Below are 20,107 nucleotides of genomic sequence, written 5' to 3' on the forward strand. Positions count from 1 at the left end.
GATTCTGAAAGGAATTGACTCACCTTGCTTTCACAGACAGCTGGGCATCCCTCTCAGCACCTTTATCCAGGGCTCTTACAAACAACAGTCATCTTGGTATCTGTCAAAATAACCAATTCCTTTTTCTGAATTACGCTGCATTCTCAGCCTCATTGATCCTGCAGGGCCATGAGTTCCGCAGTTCAATTTCACGGCTTAAATCAATCCCAGATTCTCAAACACATGCAATTACATCGTGACATTTGCATCACCGTGCTGCCTGAGCCGGACCATGAGCAGACGCGGGGCTTGTGCACGCACAGCAGACAGTGCGAGGCCGGCAGCAGCCTTCTCATGGCAGCTTAACAAGCTTTCCCCTCCACTTTCTCTATCTACAAAGCCAAACAGGCAGGTTTGTTCCCTGAAGGGCTTTGCTGAACTTCCACAGCTCTGCAGAAGATGTTGTACGAGCACCCTGCCCAGCCAGCACCCAGCATAAAGCATTGCCTCTCAAAGCCGCCTGGGGCTGTGCTCAGAAGGTGCTGCAGCATGGGCTGCATGAAGGCCACCGAACTGCTGCACAAACTCAGAGCCATGTAGGTGTAAACATGCACATGGAGCTCCTCCTCTCAGCCAGGCAGCTTACTGTTCAGCTGACATCCCCTGCACTGGGCGCTACTGTGGCACAGAAAGTCGTTCAGGTGAAATGCCAGGAAACCAAAATTACAATTTATCTGTATCTTCCATTTGGAAGGATAACATTTTGGACTCTATCACTCCAGTGGATACTGCTCACTCGGGATTAAAAACAGACAGCACGTATTACTGCACACCAGTGCTTCTGCAAGTAAAGCAATGCTTTCAGTTCTTGGGCTTGTTTGCCCAGGGAAAGAAGAAAGCTTCTTGGTCTGGACTGTAATTTACACTGATATTAAGGGCAATGGCCACAGGTTGCAGCTGCCATGGGTTTCTTATTATTACACCAACTTTCCCTCTCCACTATATTTTTGAGCAGCTTGCTTAATTGAGTTTATTCCATCACGATTCACAGGATACCATTCTTCTCACATCATAACCCACGGATAAAATATATTAAGGTCTGGTGGTATTCTTCCTAATAGCATGGGGTTGTCATTCCTTTTGTAACTCTTACTTCACATATGTAACTCAAAGGTTCGGTATAGGGCAGTGTTTAAAAAGATTTAGGCCCCCAATGTTATTGAGAAACATTGGATCTTACTGTTTGTACCATGAACAGTTACATCTCTGTGGTAGAAAGCAGGGCCAGCCAAACATCTTCAACAGGAAACTGGGTTCTCAGCAGCTGAGACAATTTTCCTTCTCAATTTCATCAAGATTTTTTCTGTGGGAAGAGGAAAGCATGTTCCTGACCTTGCTTTGCAGACACAGCACCACCACGGCTTGATGCTGCGGGATAAATGCTGGGCAGGTGACATCCTGCCTGACCTGGGGAGGTAAAGCTATCTACAACAGCACTGTGTGTTCATAGAAACCATCCTATTAAAATTATGAACTTGAATAGCAACAAAACGCCACAGGCACTGCCTTCTGCCCTAGTTAAGCTCTTCTCTTGTGATGAACCACTGTGAAGTAGCTGCACATTGACAAGGGCCGTGTAGGTGCCAGGCTGGTAATAATTCTTTTTTCCCCTTCTAATTATTCAAATAAGAAGTAGCATTGAGCTAAAAATAAGACCAAGCATTCTCCAGATCTGCAATTACTCTCTCAACTTGTACTTGTCTACAGTATTTCTTCAGCTAATCACTACAGCGCAAAACATGCCAGAATTGTTTGAAATCAGAATTCAATCCCAGACACAGTAAAAGACTAATAATGAATGTTGTTTACACACATTTAATTCAACATACCAGAAGCAATATTCTCACTCCCTTTAGCATTTTATTTGCTTATAAATACAAGTCAATACCACAAGATGGCACTTTCTTACTTGCAACACGTACTATTATAAACACATACCCTCTCCAAATGTTCCCAGATGTTTACAACATTTAACTTTTCAGTGGTTTTGAAACATTTAAAAAAGCAAGACCTTCTACAAACTGTTTTTGTGTTTGATGTATATTAAATGAGGTCAGGTAATTAAATTCAAAAAAAGAATTTATAAATATTTCAGATAAGAAAATTTAAATACAAAAGCAGAGTTTGTATTAATTAAACTGAATAACACTTTAAACTGGCCATAATGTATCTACATGGTTTTATTTAATTTAAAATACTTTTTAAACAATCAAATCCTCTAGCCATTCATCAAAACACCTATCTACTCAACCTTTTAAAAAATATTTTCAGTTAAGAAACCACCTAGGCTTTTTCTTAGCAATCCTTATTCTGTCCTGTAGGTGGAAATGAAGTGAAATCATATTCCAGACTAGAAAACAGGATAAGAAGGAAGAAACTTTAAAAAACCAGATAACTTCAGATACTCCAACTCATTATTCTTTGTGTTTCTCAAAATACATGATCCAGTTTTAAAGTCTTAGAACGAAATGTAAACACTATAAAACTCATTGTTGAAATATGTGAAGAATAAAGAACCCTGCACTAATATAGTGCATAATGATGCTGTGTCAAACTTGTCATTTACAGTAAATGTCACATTTTCCTCTGGATTGTCATGCCTTTTTGTTGCTGCTTTTTTTTTTTTTTTTCAATGCTAATTTCTTTTGATGTCAGTAGACTTTATTATTATTTTTTTTTATATTCCCATTGCTCAACAGGAAGAGATGCATTTTCCAGTCTCTTCAAAAAAGCTGCACAAGATCCTTCAAAAAAGTTGCACAAGATCCAAGACTTTGATTCCTTTTTTTTTTTTTTTTTTTTTTAATAACGAGGTGACAAAATTTCAAGCTTGCGGTATTTCTGTTCTGCCCAGTATATTACACATAAGGAGATTCCTCAAAAAACTGAGAAGTCTGAGAGTTACAAAAAAGAAAGCAGTTAAGGCAGTCAATGTCTACATTTGGATTTCTTTTTTATGTTACATGTCAATGTCTCCGTCATAGGCTAAGGTTAGAGGCTTCTGTTGTGGAGGAGTGCTTTGATGCTGCTTGCTTTTTTTGCTGTAAGAAAAATAAAAATATTTCAGGAGGCGAAAAATGCAAATGGTAATAGAGTGTGAAGCTCAAACACAGCAACAACAAAAAGAAACTTCAACAAAAAATTATCTTCCCGCACTGCCTATTTTCCTTGGCACCCTATTGAAACAACCGTAATTGTTATTGAGAAATACACCTCCTCATTAGCCTTCAAGTGATGGAGAACTATGCAATGCTATTTTAAAATCCCCAGTATGCTCCGCTGTATTATCTCAGAAACGGCAGCTATATAGCTCAAAAATTGGAAGCTACAACTCCAAGGCATCATCCAAACACTGTTACTTAAGCTTTTAGTTGAAGAGAGAATGAGGGAAAGGATGAGACAGCGGGAGAGAATAAAGTGGTTTTGGATGAAATAGAGTAATGTTGCTGTTAGGACATGGTTGAGACTCTCCCTCACAATAAAACCCTCCATCAGAGACGCCCTGGTGCAGACCAGGGCTTCAGCACACCCAGTACCCTATTTCTAGCAGTGACTGGTAAACGGCAGCTTTAGACATTTGGCATGTCTCCTCCTGAGGTGTTTAGTGCCAAAAGCTATTTAGGGATTACCTGAGCTGGGGCGTACATCCAGAAAACCAGAATTAATGCCAAGAGACCCACCCTTCCATGAACTGTTATGCCCTTATGTTATTTCAATTCATTTATCTTTCTGGCACACATAGCCGCTGATAGCAGTAAGCTCACAATGTAATAATGCACCCTACGAAAAATGAAATCTTTTGTTTATTTTAAGCAGTCACTTCATCAGATGTCTCCTACTTCTTATATTGCAGGATATAAAAATTCCCTAGCCCCCTTTTCTACTCCATTCCTGATTTCATAGATGTCTATTGTATTCCCACGTCAAACACCATTTCCAGCTGAATGACCCTATTCTGTTTGGTGCTTCCTTGAATGGGAGCTGGCTCCTAGATCTAATCAGTCTTCTTGCCCTTTTTCAGTTTTATTAAAGAATACAACAAAAAGTCCTTTCTAATCCCAGTAGAAGTCTGAATATATGGGTTTGTTGATAACCAAAAGTAACTCTTTCCCTGCTTAGCCACCAAACATCTTCATGGTCAAGTCAGTTGGAATTTGCAATTTGGAGAGCTTTAAATTACTCTGAGATAGGAGCCAAATGAAGGCAGGTCCCTCATCCAACTTCCATTCTTCCTTAACACCTTGAGGATTAAATCTCTGCATTGCTATTTAAATAAAAGAGAACAAGCACAGCACGAAACACGTCGTACTTACCACATCAGGAAGGATGTAAAAATCAGGAAAGCTATGATGAGGAACCCGCTAGCTGATACTCCGTACACCCACATCTTCAGTTTGCCATCTGTTGGAAGATTGGGAAGAAGGACAGGGGAAAAAAAAAAAAAAAAAAAAAAAGAAAGAATAAAAATCTTTATTCTAAAATACACAAATTCTCAAGATGATAAATAAAGAGAAAACACACAGCAAAATTAATAGCATCATTGATGGGAAACACAGTAAGGACTGGTTGGGAATAATCCATTAAAAATATGCTTTCCATAGAAAAAAAACATTATTGTAAAAACCAATCTTTTTAAAGACATAATCTTAACTGTGGTAAGGACTTTAGGTTTTCCTCACTGAAAACTGAAGAGGAACTCCTCGTGTCAGTTTTCCAAAGCAGCCTTGTTTCACAGCCTGCCCTCTGGCTGAGCTCCTGCAGCCCTGTGCAGACAACCCGCGCGCACGGCACAGCACCACAGCCACCACAGGCAGGCTCCTGCCCACGGAGAGCAGGGCTGGAGGGAGATAATTGTGATGGACTCACTCATGAACCTCCTTGGCTGCTCTAGCAAAGAGCAGCTGAGTGTCAAGATGACCCAGAAATCAATGCAGGGACACCTAGGGTGTTCAGCCTAAAGAAATGATGTCTGAGAAAGGATGTGGCTTTTCTCTGTAAGTACTTGGAGGTCACGCGGCGTAAACATCAGCAAGCCCAAGCTGAAAAGTGCTTGGAAGGCAAGTGAGAATTTAACTATGAAACTTGTTGCTGTCTCAACTAGAAACGGCCAAGAAACATTCGACAGTCCTGTGAAGGGATTGTCACAGCAAGAACAAGGCATCCCACCAGGTCTGCTATGATGCTCTCATATGCTCTCCATCCCCAACATAAAGGCATTAGACCATGTCAGCCGACAATTTAAACAATGCTATTTAAATTGCCTCTCAACTTGAAAAGTTTCTGTTCTGAACTCTGGCCTCCCAGAGTGTGGTGAAGAAAGGAAAAACACTGCCTGATTTGAAATCAGTTCTGTGCTCTCCTGCAGAGCATTTAAAAGAACAAAAATATCAGCCTCATTAAATCATTATAAAATTTGTGTTCCAAACTGTAACCAGGAAGGAAAATCACAAATTAACTAGAGAAAGGCACATAAAATTTTACTAACAGGTACAAGTCCGTAGATAGGCACAGACGCCAAGGACTATAGCACCAAAGGGTGGTAAATGCCATCCACAGAGGGAGCATTCACCATAGACTTGCTACCAAGAATGTATCTGGTAGATAACAGTGGTCTGCTAGCACTAATTACTGCAAACCCCAGACCTGTTTTAGGAAAGCAATTACATATTTTGTCAAGAAGCAAGACAAGGGGGAACAACTTGAAGATGCCAGCCTTGAGATGGGGTCTGAAGAGCACATACAGACCAAAGAGGCACCTACAGGATGCTGTGGGGTTGGTGATATACTTAGCACACATGTAGCATATTTACTCCTTTGCCATGTGTTGTTTCTATAACATTTATACCCCTAAATTAAATAACACCATGTTCTGCTGCAGTTCCTTAGCCCCTGTTCGTACCTTTTAGTTCCTGTGGGAGAACAGGCTCACAGATGGTGTGCTGAGGTCAAGCCCACCAGAAGCTTTCAGGGCTGCCGCCTTGAACGCTGATTTAAGGAAGGGAAGATGGCAGCATCCACCTACACCCCTCTCCCTTTTTCTAACCCCATAAAGGTAACGGGTGAAGACATGATACCTAAGTAAGACTGCCTATGGAGGGCCATGGATGCTGACAAAATGGCAATTAACCCCAAACCTGTGACTCAAACTGTTGGTGAACTGTGTGGGCTTCTGGATGATGAATCCAATCGAAAACCAGCCAACTTTAAAGGCTCTGGACCAAGCTCTATTAGCTCTGAGACTGTCAACGCAAAGGTTAACTACTGTATGCAAATCAAATATGTAAATGTAACATTCAAAGTGTGAACACATATATCAGACAGAATTATGGCTCCCTGAACCCTGCAACAGAACCTTCCGTTACATATTTTCTAAACTCCCCTGTTCGTTACAAACTAATAGGAAACAAATGCCATGTCAGACAGCAGAATGCAGGGAAGGCGGCACTGACAGTATTTCTGAACAGGTGGACAACTAATGCATTTCAGTAAAACTTGACACGCCTGATACTTTTGTTTCCCATTTTAAAGTTTCATTTGCTTTTCAGAAATTGATTTTGAATAAATTAATTTTCCAAAATAACAGTCAAAATGGTGAGCAGCTATTATAGCTACAGCACAAGTCCTGCGTACCGGTCGGGTATGGTACATCCAGTTTGCCAGTTCCAGCTGGGAAGCACTTTATGCCAACCAAGCCAAAGATCCACTTAGGACTCCCTGCTTGGGCACTGCAGCTTGCCTGCTTCTGGCTTATTTTGTTTTCTTAATGTCTTTACTTCAACATTTAAACCTTCAAACTTTACACTTCCTATCCTGTTTTTTTGTTTGTTTGTTTTTTTGTTTTTTTCATACACTTTTGAAATACAGCAAGAAATAACCAATGTTTTCTTTAATGAAATCTTAAGTACTTTCTGCTCAGAATCTTCTAAAGTGCTCCTGATGCCTTTCCTGGTCCAAACACATTACTTACAGAAATATCATCAGATAAGTGTTCTAAGCATCCCCCCAAATCACATACGAGTATATACTTTTGCAAAATATTATTGCTTCGTTCTCTTTGCTATCTCTCAACATAAGAGATTGTGATTACTCAGTGTAGTCACAAAGGAACAGGAGATGACATGCAAGGTAGAAATTGTGAGGCTGCTCCACCGCTCCCAGACACAATCTCTGATGTTATGAGCTACAAAGCTTGTATCTTTCTTCTACAGAAATGTAGTAAAGAAAATTTATTCCATTCATATTTAAGTTTTTCACCTGGATTAAAAGGTTGAATAGACCATCCTTTGAAAATGTCATGCATTTTTGAGTTGACAGGTTTATTTTTTCCAGCAATGGTCTTAACATCAGCTTTCTTATCTTCTAAACCTGGTACCTTCATGCAGTAATCCAGGAAACCATTTGATCTCATTATTTCTGTATATCCTCGCTCACAACCGCAGACTCCTCTCTAGGTGATAAAAGGGAATTCGATATTAAAATGAATAGTATCCTCCTGAAGAACAGCACAAATTGCAGGTAAACTGTGAAGAAACCACAAGGTACATCCAGCACTTGTAATTAGCAAGTTAACTGCCATCACACCAAACAAGCTATGAGCTGGTGCTTGCAAACCCATTTCAGCTCAAAAAGCCAAACTACATTGGCAATTGGTTGAAAGAGAGTCAATAATTACAGTGTGGAAATATTTTCATCAGAACAGACTTAATAATAGGTGTCTGTGACTCGATCCAACTCCTCTTATCAATAAAAAGTTAGCACTGACCATGCTGGGCATACGAAAAGATTAACAAAGCAACAATCCCATTTCAGCCCCAAACCCCCCGTTCCAAGGTATTTCCACCGACACTGGGCTCTCTCTGATGAAACATTGCCTCTTTGGACTAAGCATCTGCTGCCCTGGACCAGTGCAGGCAGTTTCTTCAAAAGGTTTCTTAGAACGTGGTGGTTCACTACACAGATACTCCATTTTCTGGATGTCTACTTTAATACATTTAAAAAAAAAAAATATATATATATATATTTTTAGATTGCCTTTCTTTTCTAAACATCTTATTATTACAATGCCTATCTGAAGGTCTGTCATGCTCTGTACTACCCAAACAGATATGGGATTTACAGTATCTGTGATAAGAATTTAACACTTGATGTCAGTTTTTATCCCACACCATCCCTAATTGTTGTCAGACACGATCCTGAGCTTTTTTGAGCAAAAGGTGAAGGAACTCTCAAGAATTTAAATAGCTAATGAATGCACGTCTGCCCATCGTGTGTATGGCTCTGTAGGCTCTCACAACAACCCTTATAGCTCTATACAATTGCCCATGAGCTTGTTTCCAATGGTAATTCCTCCCACAAGATACTCAGCTGAAGCTGAGAGCTGTGGAGGCTGTATTTAAAATAGAAACATCTACACCCCAGCTGCACCTGGCTACTTCAAGGGTTCTGGGTTTTGTGCTCTGCCACAGTGCTGACACAGAGAACAAGGAGAAGGCATTTTTGGAAGCTCTCACTGGAGTTCAGTACTACAAGAAGGGATGTTTTAACCTCTGGGCTCACATCTGCTCAGAGGCAAAGAGGAGATGCTGCCTCAAAGATGCAGCAGATGTTGCTGATGCTGAACATTTCAGCAACTGGGCTCCATTCCAGACTCTGCTTAAATGGTTAGTATGGAGGTGGTGGGATCAGGCTGCTACAGCTTCCTTGCACTCTTGGGGGCCTCCTGTGTCCTTGGAGGAGCAGGAGAGCAAATATGCTTTTATTTTCTCTCTTACATAAGCTTTAAACAGTCCATTTGCTATTTGACAGTAAAAGAGCATTCAATAAAAATTAAACCAAGAGGTTCCAAACCCTCCCCACAAAACAAAACCAAAATTACAACACTAATATACACCATCACTCATCTGTGCAGGTTTATGAAGCTTTTCTCTTTAATTGAAATTCCTACAACTTCCTCGAGGTGGTACCATGGGCACACTGAACTATTTCCTAGGTCCTGGCATGCATTTAAGATCCAGAAGATAACTGAATAGATTTTGCGGTGTTAATTCATCAGCCACGTTCTGCAGCAACCACGCACCTGGGTGCAGTAGGAGAAGGGTTTTCTGCACGCTGGGCTGCAATGACGAACTTCAGCAGGCTTGGTCTGAAGAGCACACCCTCCTGGAAAAGAAGTTACTTTCCAAAAAAAGAGTGCTTTCAAGGGTATGTTGTACAATGGTTTTGACTTGGATCACCATAGAGTAAGAAGCGCATGCTTGCTTATTTTATATGGTTAAATAGTACTCTATTGAGCTCATTAGCATAATATCTGTAGGCATCACATTAATTAATTTGCCTTAACAAGGCAGGGAATTATTATCATACCCATCTTGTTAATGGAGAACAGAGACATTCAGATTTAAGCAATTTGCCCCAGGCCACATAGGAAGTTGGGGACAGAATCAGGAATTAGATGCAGATCTTCTGTGTCCTCATTAACGTCTTATCTACATAAAAAGATATAATACACTTAACGCCTTAGCCCATCCTCACTTGGGGAACTCTGCCTCATAGCAATAAAAAAAAGTGTTAATGAGTTCTTAACTACTTGGCAACCTTTGCACATAAAACTTTTGTATATTATCTTAACTAGTCCTTATAAATAGAGCTAGATAAGAACATCTGCATTTTCTTTCCTGCTCTCTCTACTCATTCATCCTCTGCATACTGAGAGAGATCCTGCGGATATGCGAGCCCTTTGCCTTTGTCAATCTCTCGTGGAGCATCAAAGTGCTGACCATGGATTTCACTTTTCATCCTGTGCAGGCAGAATTTGTAGGTCACAGCACCAGCAGGAATCTCACAGTCTGAGTGATCTGAGATTCCTGTCTATTGAATAGAAGGAGAGTTACAGAAGCTGGGCTCTCTACCATCGCATGTGATTTTCTCTTTCTCTCCCCTGTTGCTGGAAAGTTGCACTAACAGCTGTACAAGGCTGCCTAGGCAGATGAGTTACTGTATGTGCATTTGTCTCTTCCTGTGGACAACACAACTATCTGGGTAACTCATGCAATGACATGCGTGATGGTGACCTGACAGCAGGGCTGGTGAGTTGCCACCTGTCTTTCCCACACATAAACCTGAACTGAAATTCTAGAGGAATCAGGAAGGAAGGCTGACTGAATAACTGATACAGAAGAACAACTTGTATGAAGACTTTCCTTTCATAATTGTGCATGGCAATTTGGGGCATACCTGTGACATTTATTCCGTCCGAGCGCTGGCACCACACTGTGCGTACATTGTCTCGCCAAAGGCTGGTTTTCCACAGGTAATCATAACACTTCCCTCCTGCAACGTCAATACCAGTTAGTCTTCACATTGCAACAGAGTCAGAATAAACTCTCGAATGAGAGAAACTCTGGCAAGGCTACCTGAGCAAGGCCGTGTCTCCACCACTTGTCCGGAGCAGCTCTCGGGGCTCTCAGGGGACTGACCTACAAATGCCCGGGATCGAGCCTGCCGACCTGTTGTCTCGAAGCTCCTGCCCTCGATGCACGTGAGCTCACAGGAGCTCCACTCCGACCACTCGGTCAGGTGGCAGTCACCTGCACACAGGAAGAATAAATCACGGGTTTCCCAAAGGAACCAGACTTAAAGGATTAAGGACAAGCTGCGTACAACAGCTTTAACAGGGAAATAACCTCAGTTTATCACCCAATGGTATGCATTATTCAGATTTTCTGCTTCGCGGGGAATCTCATTTTCTCCAAAAAGAAAGCCTTTTTCAGGTGATCTAGAAACAGCAGACTGAGCATTTACGTGATTTGCTGAAGTACGAATTCTGACTGCGGCAGCTGCCAGTACTCAGCTATGCAACCCTCTCCGTCTCAGAAAGCTATTGCAGACAGCAGCGTCCTGTGACTTTCAAAAGTCTTTACCTGGGCAAGGCACGGAGCACGGTAACTGCAGCACAGTCTCTTTCAAAGGCAGCTCGGCACATAGTGCATTTTCCACTGGTTTGGCTGTAGCAGAAACAGATGCGTCATGCACTACACAGGTGAGGTTGCGCACTTGCAATCCATCTCCGCACTGCCCACCCTAGGAAATGACAGAGGGGAACAGAGACACACATTGCTGGTGTTAGCAGATGGCAGAAGAAATACACTTGATTCTACCTGTAAATAAAGACTTCAAAGATGTAAATCCAGTTTCTGGACTGCAATAGTATCCCCAGTTACGGGAAGACAGGTGGAGATCTCCTTTGTAAGAAACTCTGCAGAAACTCAGAGGCAGAGAGACACATGGAAAAATGTGTATAACCAGAGAGGAGAGAAGAGCACACAAGTCCTTTCCTTTCCATGTCTGGGAAGTCCAGGAAGAAAGGAGTCACCAAGCAGATGGGGCAGAGCTCAGGCAGGCCCTTTTCCTGCTGCAACAGCGAAAAATAGCAAATGTGAAGAGCACAGCTTCAGGAGAGCTGGTCCCTTCCCACGTGACAAAGCCTTGAATCTCCTAGGGGAAGAGGTGGGTACCATAAAAGATTCAAAAGGAGTGTTTTGGCTTCTCTAAAGCAGCCAAGGGCAGAGCCTGCCCATAAGCAATGGACATTTCCCTTCACCTCCTTTGACGACAGAGCCCAGTATGAGCAATTAAATGCTTTAAACTCTGCAACAGCACAAATCCTTCAATGTCTTCAATTAGGCTTCGAGGATTAATGTGCACTAGGATGTTTGTGTAACTTCTTAATTGTACAGGGAGTTTCCAGTTCTGAGGTGGAGACATCACCAGCCTTACTGAAATGTCATCTGAAGCCAGCCCCAGCTTGTTAGCACTGAATCTGGTTTGAACAAGCGTTAGGTGGCTCCATCCAAGCCACTCCACACTCTTCGGTCCGGTTCTGAAACACTCAGTAAAACACCAAACCACCTGCTGAAGTGGTTCCTCTACCAGAAAATCAATGTTGTTTGGTTAACCCAGTGATGAAGATGCTGTGAGAAATGATGCCCCGAGGCTATTTCTAGAGGGTGGAATTGTTTCATTTTCTTCTGAAAAACAGAGCTGTGTTGATGTTTGAAGCACATACATTAAACCTGTGCGATACTTTATGAACATGCATCTTAAGCCTTATGGAAATAGCACTTTACAAAATTCAGTAAATAAAGCTCAGGAAAAAGGATGAAACATTGCTTTTATACAACCAAGGGAAACACTACTTTGAATCACTTGGCAGTAGATTCTTTTAAAGTAATGGACTTCATCTGCAGAACAGAATGGCTCCTACCAAGTCCATTTATTCGGCAGTATGTTTGATAGCAAGAATCTCAAGAATGGCTCTCCTGTAAACACCTGGCACCATTTTCATTTTCTCCATACCTTTTCTGTTGCTGGCGCATGCTGATACAGAAATAGAAGCGTAACTAGTTGGGTTTAGAGCAGTTGCTAATCAAAAGCATCTTAGAGAAATATTAGTGTAGATTTACCATATGCAGCCAGAATTCAAGTTTTTAACACCATGTTTCATTTTAGTCAGTATGCAACTTACTGTTCTAAATTACTGTTTCACCCCTGAAACCTCTATAGCGGCCTGAGATTAATGGTGTGTGAATAACTCATGCGGCTGTCAATTGGGTTAGAGTTCTCAGAAATTGCTGGTGGAAACAGAATACAATGTGGAGAAAATTCCCTGGGGAAATGGGCACTAATCAAACTGCAGTCCATTCGCAGCTCAACGAAGTGGCTTAAGGAATGGCTGAGGATTATTGAAAAGGACAAAAAAAATATGAAGATACTTGTTCTTTTACAAACAGTACATAAATATATAAGTATTTAGATAGATATAAATGCATGAATAGTTATGTAAATACAGACACAAATATAAAAAATAGATTAAAAGAATACATTTTTGGTAATCTCCATTATAAAAGTTAGCATGCCTCAAAGCAACATTCTTCATCCTTCTATCACGAAATATTGGCAATATATTCATATTTCCAATATTTAGAATAAATAAATAAATATAAATAATAGACTCTCAAACAAATCAAAAAATAAACATTAGCTTTTTAACAGTGTTTTCCACTTTCTTGCTTTCATTCAAGAAAGACCTGAAATGCATTTTTACAATGAATTGAATGCATTTAAAAGATACTATGTCATCCTGTCATTTACAGAGGAAAATGACACAGGGCTTTCTTGATATATTTGGCAAGGTCATAAGCAATGCAGGAGCAATGCATTAACTTTCTTATCATCCTAAAAATTATTCATGTCCCCAAAATTATACATTTGAAGACCTAATTAATAGGTGTGGAATCAGTGGAAATTTGCTGCAGAAATGGCACAATGAGGATTCGGTGAGTAGCTGCTAATCAGAGGAGCATTGCCAAGGAGATGATCAAATATTCAAAACACTGGGGATCAAATCTGTATTGTAAGTGCTCTTCCTTGGGAGGTGTGATGATCTGAGGTTTGCACAGATTTAGCCTCTGCTTTTCGAGTCACAAGCTCCTTGCAGGAAATATGCAGGGACTTGACTTCCAGAGGGTCCAGGTCCATTTGAATTCCAGAGGTCCAGGGATTTGACTTTCATGGTTTCATGGTCTGTTTAGCTGCACAAATTTCTATTTTGACCCTTTGGATGATTCAGAAAAGCCCCTGGGTTCCCTAAATACAGTCTGGAGGTAGGGTCCCTCCAGAAGCAGCTGCACAGAGCCTCTACGTCTCAGTCCTTCACCCCAGGAAGGGTTCTTAGTCTTCTTATGAATGTTAGGCAGATAGTCCTTGATAATGTCTAGCTGCTTGGCTTATATCCTGTTAATGGAAAAATTGTGAACTCTGTCATTCACTGCTAATTTTTACTTTCTTATTTTTTATTTTATTTTTTTCACTAATCAGTGTAAAACACTTCAACTCCAATGAAAAAATGATTAATGTAAACCAACCCTTTAAGATTAGGTGTTTTGACCATTTTCCAGGTTTTGCACCCCTTTGAATGCAGCAGAAATGCCCAGGTCTGCTGGAGGGGTGCCTGTGACATGTGCCTGTGACATGTGCCTGGAGAGCAGTGTGCTGATTTACATACTGTGAAAACCAGCAGTACTTAGCAGGCTCTGCTCCTAAACATTCACACACCTTTAATTATTCACATGAAGTCAATTTAACAGTCCTTCTACAATTAAGAAATGCAGTCTCAGTTATCTCATAATACAAGGAAGAAATGTTTTAGCTTTATAATTAATTGTCCTGTTTATATTACCCCAGGAAGACTTTTTCACAATATGCATTTTGGTCTTACCATATGATGTATTTACCGTCTTCAACAAAGCATTCTTGAAAATGTGACTTCTAAAAGCTTTCTCTAGAAAGTACACTTAAGCTTCTTTTCCAGAAAAGTACAGGAATAAATCACCTTGTATTTATGAACTACATTTAATTCCAAAGAACCTCATTAAAGAGAGCTGAACGTGGAAAAAAAGGTCTCCTCTCCAAAACAAAGCAAAGGGGTGAGAAACTACAACACAGTAATTTAAGAAGAGAAGCGGACTCTATCTCACTGCAAGCACAGGATGATATCTCGCTTAGCGAAGGCCATGATTACTTGCTTTGAGCTGAAATTTAGCTGGGTTCTGAATGTGCACATTTTTAATTTCCATGATGTGTTATTTTTCTGGAATATGCTAGGGCATTAATTCAGCTTCCCTACTAATTCTTTTATCAGCTATGTTAGCTCCTATCCTTGAAAGTCTTGTCCCTAATGTTTAGCAGAATTTGCTTACCTTTGCTGGGCAAAATATCAGCTGAGGATGTTATACATAAATAAATACTGCATGCAGCATACACAAAAAACATATTCACATCCTTACTTAGCTGAAATGAGTTGTTGTTTAGCACAGGAACCAAGAAGAAAGGTGACCCTACTATATATTTCCTGTTCTGTGATCTTGGGCTGTCCAAAGGCTGTAAACACTCCACATTTCATTTACAAAATGCTGGGGAAATTCCAGGTATCTATTCTGCTGCCTGCAGCATTTGCTACAGGTCCATCGACTGCACCCAGACATTGAGCAGACATAGAGGGCAGATCAGAAAACACAAGGGATGTGTCTTCACTTCCATTACTGCCTTCAATTTCCTCTGTTTGACAGTCTGGAGAAGCAGCCACAGACCTGTGCAGAGGTCCTGTGCCCCAGGATGAGGCAGGGCGATTCTTCTCCTACCTGCACCTCAGCTAAGATGGCTCTGAGCAGCCCAAGCGGGCTCCGTTATGTCTGGGAACCTGCAACATGGAAGATTCATCTCTGCTTAATCTGGGTTACCAATTTAGCTGGTTTAATATGGGTAATGTGATCTAATAGCTAAGGAGAAAAGAAAAAGTATAGGGGGAAAAAAATCAATTCAAGCCGGATGCGAGTCAATGGCTGGGAGAGAATGAAAACCGTGGTGCGGAGTGTGCGGGGAGCTGAATCCTGCCATTCCCAGGTTGCTACAAAGAAAGTCACACTGCGGGGAAAGTAAAAGCCAGCATTTCATACAGCAGCACTAGTGCACTGAAGACCTTGCAGAGAAAGACCTGCTATATGGTACTTAAAAAAAAAGATAAAATAGATGAAGCTCTGGAAACCAGGCATATCTATTTTCTTGTTAGAGTTACTTTATATAATTAAATTATAGGTCACCATGACTATGCTTGCTCAAGCATATTCACCACACAAATCTCCTTTAGTACCTCTATAAGCTCACAGCGCTTGAACCTGTCCCGCCATAAATCGCTGCTGACGGCCGGGAGATCGCGTGTGCAGGTTTACGTTCCCGAACTTCCCAGCCTTCACACGCCTCTTAAACCTAAATCAACCCCGCCACCCCATCCCCATTTTGGCAGCAGCAGGAACGCGAGCCCTACCTGGAGTCTGCAGGGCGACCAGGGGCCGAGGTGCCAGCTGTAGCAGGGCTTCACCGGGCAGCTTCTGTGCTGGGCGAGCTGTGCCGGGCAGGGCCTGCCCTCACCTTCAGCCTGCAGGAGCACCACACGCCCGCGCACCATCTGGCCTGGCGGGGAGAGAGACACGGCGCGGTGAGAGACACCCACGGGAAGGAGCAAAGGCAGATTTGGGGGCGAGAAGGGGGTTCTCGTTATTACAGACTCATTGTCCATCCATAAACACAAAGCTCTTTTTTAAAACCCACACAAAGCGATTATTCAGGAAGCCTATTTAGATGATATGGCTGCAATTGCCAAGTCATCTGCTCCATGATGCAACCACTGATATTTCTGATATTTCTATTTTGTACATTTTCCAAAGACGTTATTTGTTTACACAACGCATTTAAATATTTGACTAAATCCTGATTATTAAATATGGCTAGAAAATAATTCCTATGGAATCATCATTTCTAACATCATCCATTCAATATGTTTCCAGAGATTTTTAACAAATGAAATTTCCTTTTTATGACCAATTATGTGCCTCTAATTTGAAAACTGCAAACACTCTAATGGCTATTACCATCCATAACCACTTCTGCCATTTCCATTAAAATCCTATTTATTATTGGTGAAAACTTCTTCAGCTACTGAATAGAAAAAGCAATTATGTTACTACTTTTGAAATAATAAAACTGAATACATTCATTAAAGTTACAGCAATTCCATTTCCTTCTCCTTTGCTGTCCATTTACGTCCAGGAATGTTTTCACTCAAAATGATTCAATTAGAATCCGGGCTCCAATTAAAACGAAAAGTGAAAAGAGCCCTTATGCAATGCAATGCATGAGATTGTGCTACGGATAAAATTTCTGCCTCACCTTTCAGTAGACGGGGATTTGAGAGGCAGTTAAAAAAAGGAGAAAGGACTCGGCAATAAGAGCACACACATGCAACGAGACAGATGCAGGCCGTAATTGCTAACTCCCTGAGAAGGAAAGGGAGGAGGTTTGGTGGGGAAGCGCTCCGCTTGTATGGCAGTCATTTAGCTGCAATCTGGAGTACAGGTGAGTCCGTGCTGGAAGCAAACACCCCTGCAACATGGGGATGCCGTGATAGTCAGCCAGAGCCTGCTCGCAGCGATTTATGGACGCACTCTTTAATTAACTGTGCTGCAGCTGTGCTTAGGATACGCTTCTAATAGCAGCCATCGTGAATGTCTACAGAGCAGGGCTTCCCACAAAATTTTAGGACCTAAAAATTAAAAGCTAAATCTCCTGAAAAATGTAGTGACATTTCTTAGCGAGCTCTCTTACCTTTACAGTGCTCTTCCCCTGTTCTGACCCATTGAATTCCATTTTTAAACCCATTTAAACCAATTTTAAAACCTTTTCCTTTTCCAGGTCTAATCCTCTGGACCAGGGGAGTTTGTAACAGAAGTGATGATAAAAGCTCTTATCCACATGGCTGTGCATTCAGCCGTCACAGAATCAGATACATTAGGAGGTGGAAAAATCCTACCAACTGAGAGGAAAGGGAAGGTAAAAACTCCTGTGGTGCACCAGGCGCCAGAGCCGGGAGGAAAGCTCCCGGTCCTCTGCTGGTGCTTGGGGTGTATTAATGTGGAGGGGGGCTGCAGCTGCCTCCGGGCCACACAGTGCCAAAATGCATCATGTCACGGCACCCTGAGGGAGAGCAGGTGGCTTATAACTGGCCTTTGATAAATATGCGCTGGACTGAATTTGTCCGATTTGTCTCGTTTCTTGAAGTGACCCCCGAGAGGTGGGGCAGAACTGCAACACTCCCTCTGCTTGCACTGACGTTTGGGCAATGTGTTCCAAAAGGCTAAAGGAGGCAAATTGGAGACAGTCCAGAGAAAGGCAACACATGTACCAAGGTATTTGGAAAACAGAAGAATCAGAGAAGACTAAGGGAAGTGATTTCGCTTACCCCAGAATGGGAACCAGCCCCTGGCATGTAAAAGGTTGCTGCAGCCTGCAGCAATTTGCAGTTTGTAAAAATTAGGCCAGTTGTTAGGATATAGCTTTGTGAATTCTGGGGACTGGTTAGCGATGGAAAGGGCTCTTTGGGAAAGCATGGGAAGCCTGTGGATGCAGGGGTCTGGGGAAACAGGGCAGGGGGTGCCCTGGGACAGCAGCTCAGTGCTGAGCCCCTGCAGGCACCAGCTCTGAAATGGCAGCGGCAGAAATGGAGCGCTCTGAGGTTTAAAAGATCTGATCTCCTTAGGAGGGGCTGGAAACCCTGAAGTATTCATCAAGCCACTTTAATTCAACACATAATTTCCTTTTACACTCTCTGCTTAACAACTTTCTAACAAAACATAAATGGGAAGATCAATGAAGAAAACCCATGATTTTCCTTTTAAGAGGAACTAACAACTATTCTGTTTTTATTTACATTTTATTTTCCTACAGTCGGTTATCCAAACCTTTTAAATTTACTCCATTCACAGTGGTCAGCTGCTGTCTGACTTGTTTCTCTCTCCACCACTTTCTTTCTCTACTGTGAATAAATCATTAAAGAAATAAATTTTGTCTAAGAAATTTTGTTGAAATCTCCCTTGGGCACAATCACTGCAGTGAATTTCTTAAGGCTCTATTGCTTTTTTTTCCTCACTCCATAAACATTATCTAGGTGCTCCATTGCCGCTCAAGTAGCAGAAAAACTCCACCTGTCTTTACTTTCTAAATACCTTATTTTTTACTGCCTATGGAGAAAGGAATCTCACTGCATCTGAAATTCATTTGCTTTTAACGCAAACTCTGGTATAGACAAAGCAATCCTAGTTATTTCTTAAATCTTCCAGTTAATTGTACCTTACTTTTCCAATGAATTAGCCACACGTTTGTTTCCTCTGCTCTGCAGCATTAAATTATATGAAAATTAAGACAAAATGTGTGCTGAAAATTGGAAATAATTGGTATTAACTTGGGGATATTTACACGGCAGTGTGTTTAACACTGGGTAACTCATGTAAACTCCAAAATTTTTCGTATGAGGTCATTTTTTATAAGTGATGAGGTACAGGTTTAGCTGTTTGTATACTATTTAGCATATCTGTTGGACAACTTGAGAGAAATCATCCAGGACAAGAAAACATTTACTTAGAAAAATAAAACAGCCTTGTACATTCATTTGCCTCAACAAAGGAAAAACAGCGTGCTGGGAATTACCTTTCTCCAATCTTTATCCATGATCTTTTCCAATAACTTTGCTTCACACCTTGGGAACATCATGCATTAACACAGTACCATACATCTTTCCCTAACTGCACAGCAACTGCTATGAGGACCCCTGATATATAACACAACACCAGCATAAAGCCCAAGCCAGCACCCAGAGCAGATGCTGCCCAGAACCACAGCTGCAAGAGGCAAATATCTGTTACACATCTCCGCAGGCTCATCACAGGCAGGCAGGCGAGATCTACTTTACTCATCATCATTTATAAAAATCAATATATTCGCCTTTGGCTGCTGTGTACCAGAACCATACGAGATGTCAGTGCCACGTACACAGCAGTGCAGGATCATGTTTAAATGCATTGTTCCGTAAAACAAAACCTGAGCAAGAAAAAGGTACTATCCATTAAAATACATCACAGCAAATTAAGTTACTGGAAGAGACGGACAAAATAAAAATGTTAGCGATGTTGCTTAAGAAACACATGAAATACATCCAGTGACACTAAATTTTGATCTGAATGATATTTAAATTATGTTTCCCTTTGAAGTCATTTATGGTACTTCAACAGGCCCTTCACATGCTCTCCAAGAAAAGCCAGAAAAACAGAATATTATTTGTAGCGTATGAGGAAAAGAGTGGAGGTAGTAACAGCACATGCAGCTGATTTGCTGTGAATTATTTCTAAGAAGTGTGCATTTAAGTCCTACATTTTAGCTTTATCAAAAAGCAGGCAATTATTTATTTGGCAAAGAGAAGCAGAATCAGTGTTTATTACAGCCTATTCCCACGGCTCGTTTATTGTTGTCCTTTGGTTTTCTGTGTCTAATTTGAGGTTTAATCCTATTCTCACAAATGCCAATGAGAAACTCATGGTGATTTTGAAGGTTTTGATGTGTGGGAACATTCAGGTAGGAAACTCACACAATATTCATCTGTGAAGTACTGCCTGTAGGTGAGTAT

The 20,107-nt window shown here is 41.3% G+C and overlaps 1 protein-coding gene across 1 annotated transcript in view; it reads right to left on the reverse strand.

Moving 5' to 3' along the window:
• Positions 1-2,998: 2,998 nt before the first annotated feature.
• Positions 2,999-20,107, reverse strand: part of THSD7B (thrombospondin type 1 domain containing 7B) — a gene marked incomplete at both ends in the record, with an annotated part of 259,689 nt that continues 242,580 nt past the window's right edge. The window contains 9 exons of the mRNA XM_084289684.1: positions 2,999-3,080; positions 4,353-4,440; positions 7,294-7,486; positions 9,116-9,198; positions 9,780-9,902; positions 10,273-10,368; positions 10,452-10,625; positions 10,959-11,118; positions 15,920-16,065. Of these exons, the coding sequence (XP_084145810.1) occupies positions 2,999-3,080; positions 4,353-4,440; positions 7,294-7,486; positions 9,116-9,198; positions 9,780-9,902; positions 10,273-10,368; positions 10,452-10,625; positions 10,959-11,118; positions 15,920-16,065 (1,145 nt within the window). The remainder of the gene's footprint in view (positions 3,081-4,352; positions 4,441-7,293; positions 7,487-9,115; positions 9,199-9,779; positions 9,903-10,272; positions 10,369-10,451; positions 10,626-10,958; positions 11,119-15,919; positions 16,066-20,107) is intronic.

Source organism: Netta rufina, assembly GCF_964035555.1.
Source record: "Netta rufina genome assembly, chromosome: 6".
NCBI lineage: Eukaryota > Metazoa > Chordata > Aves > Anseriformes > Anatidae > Netta > Netta rufina.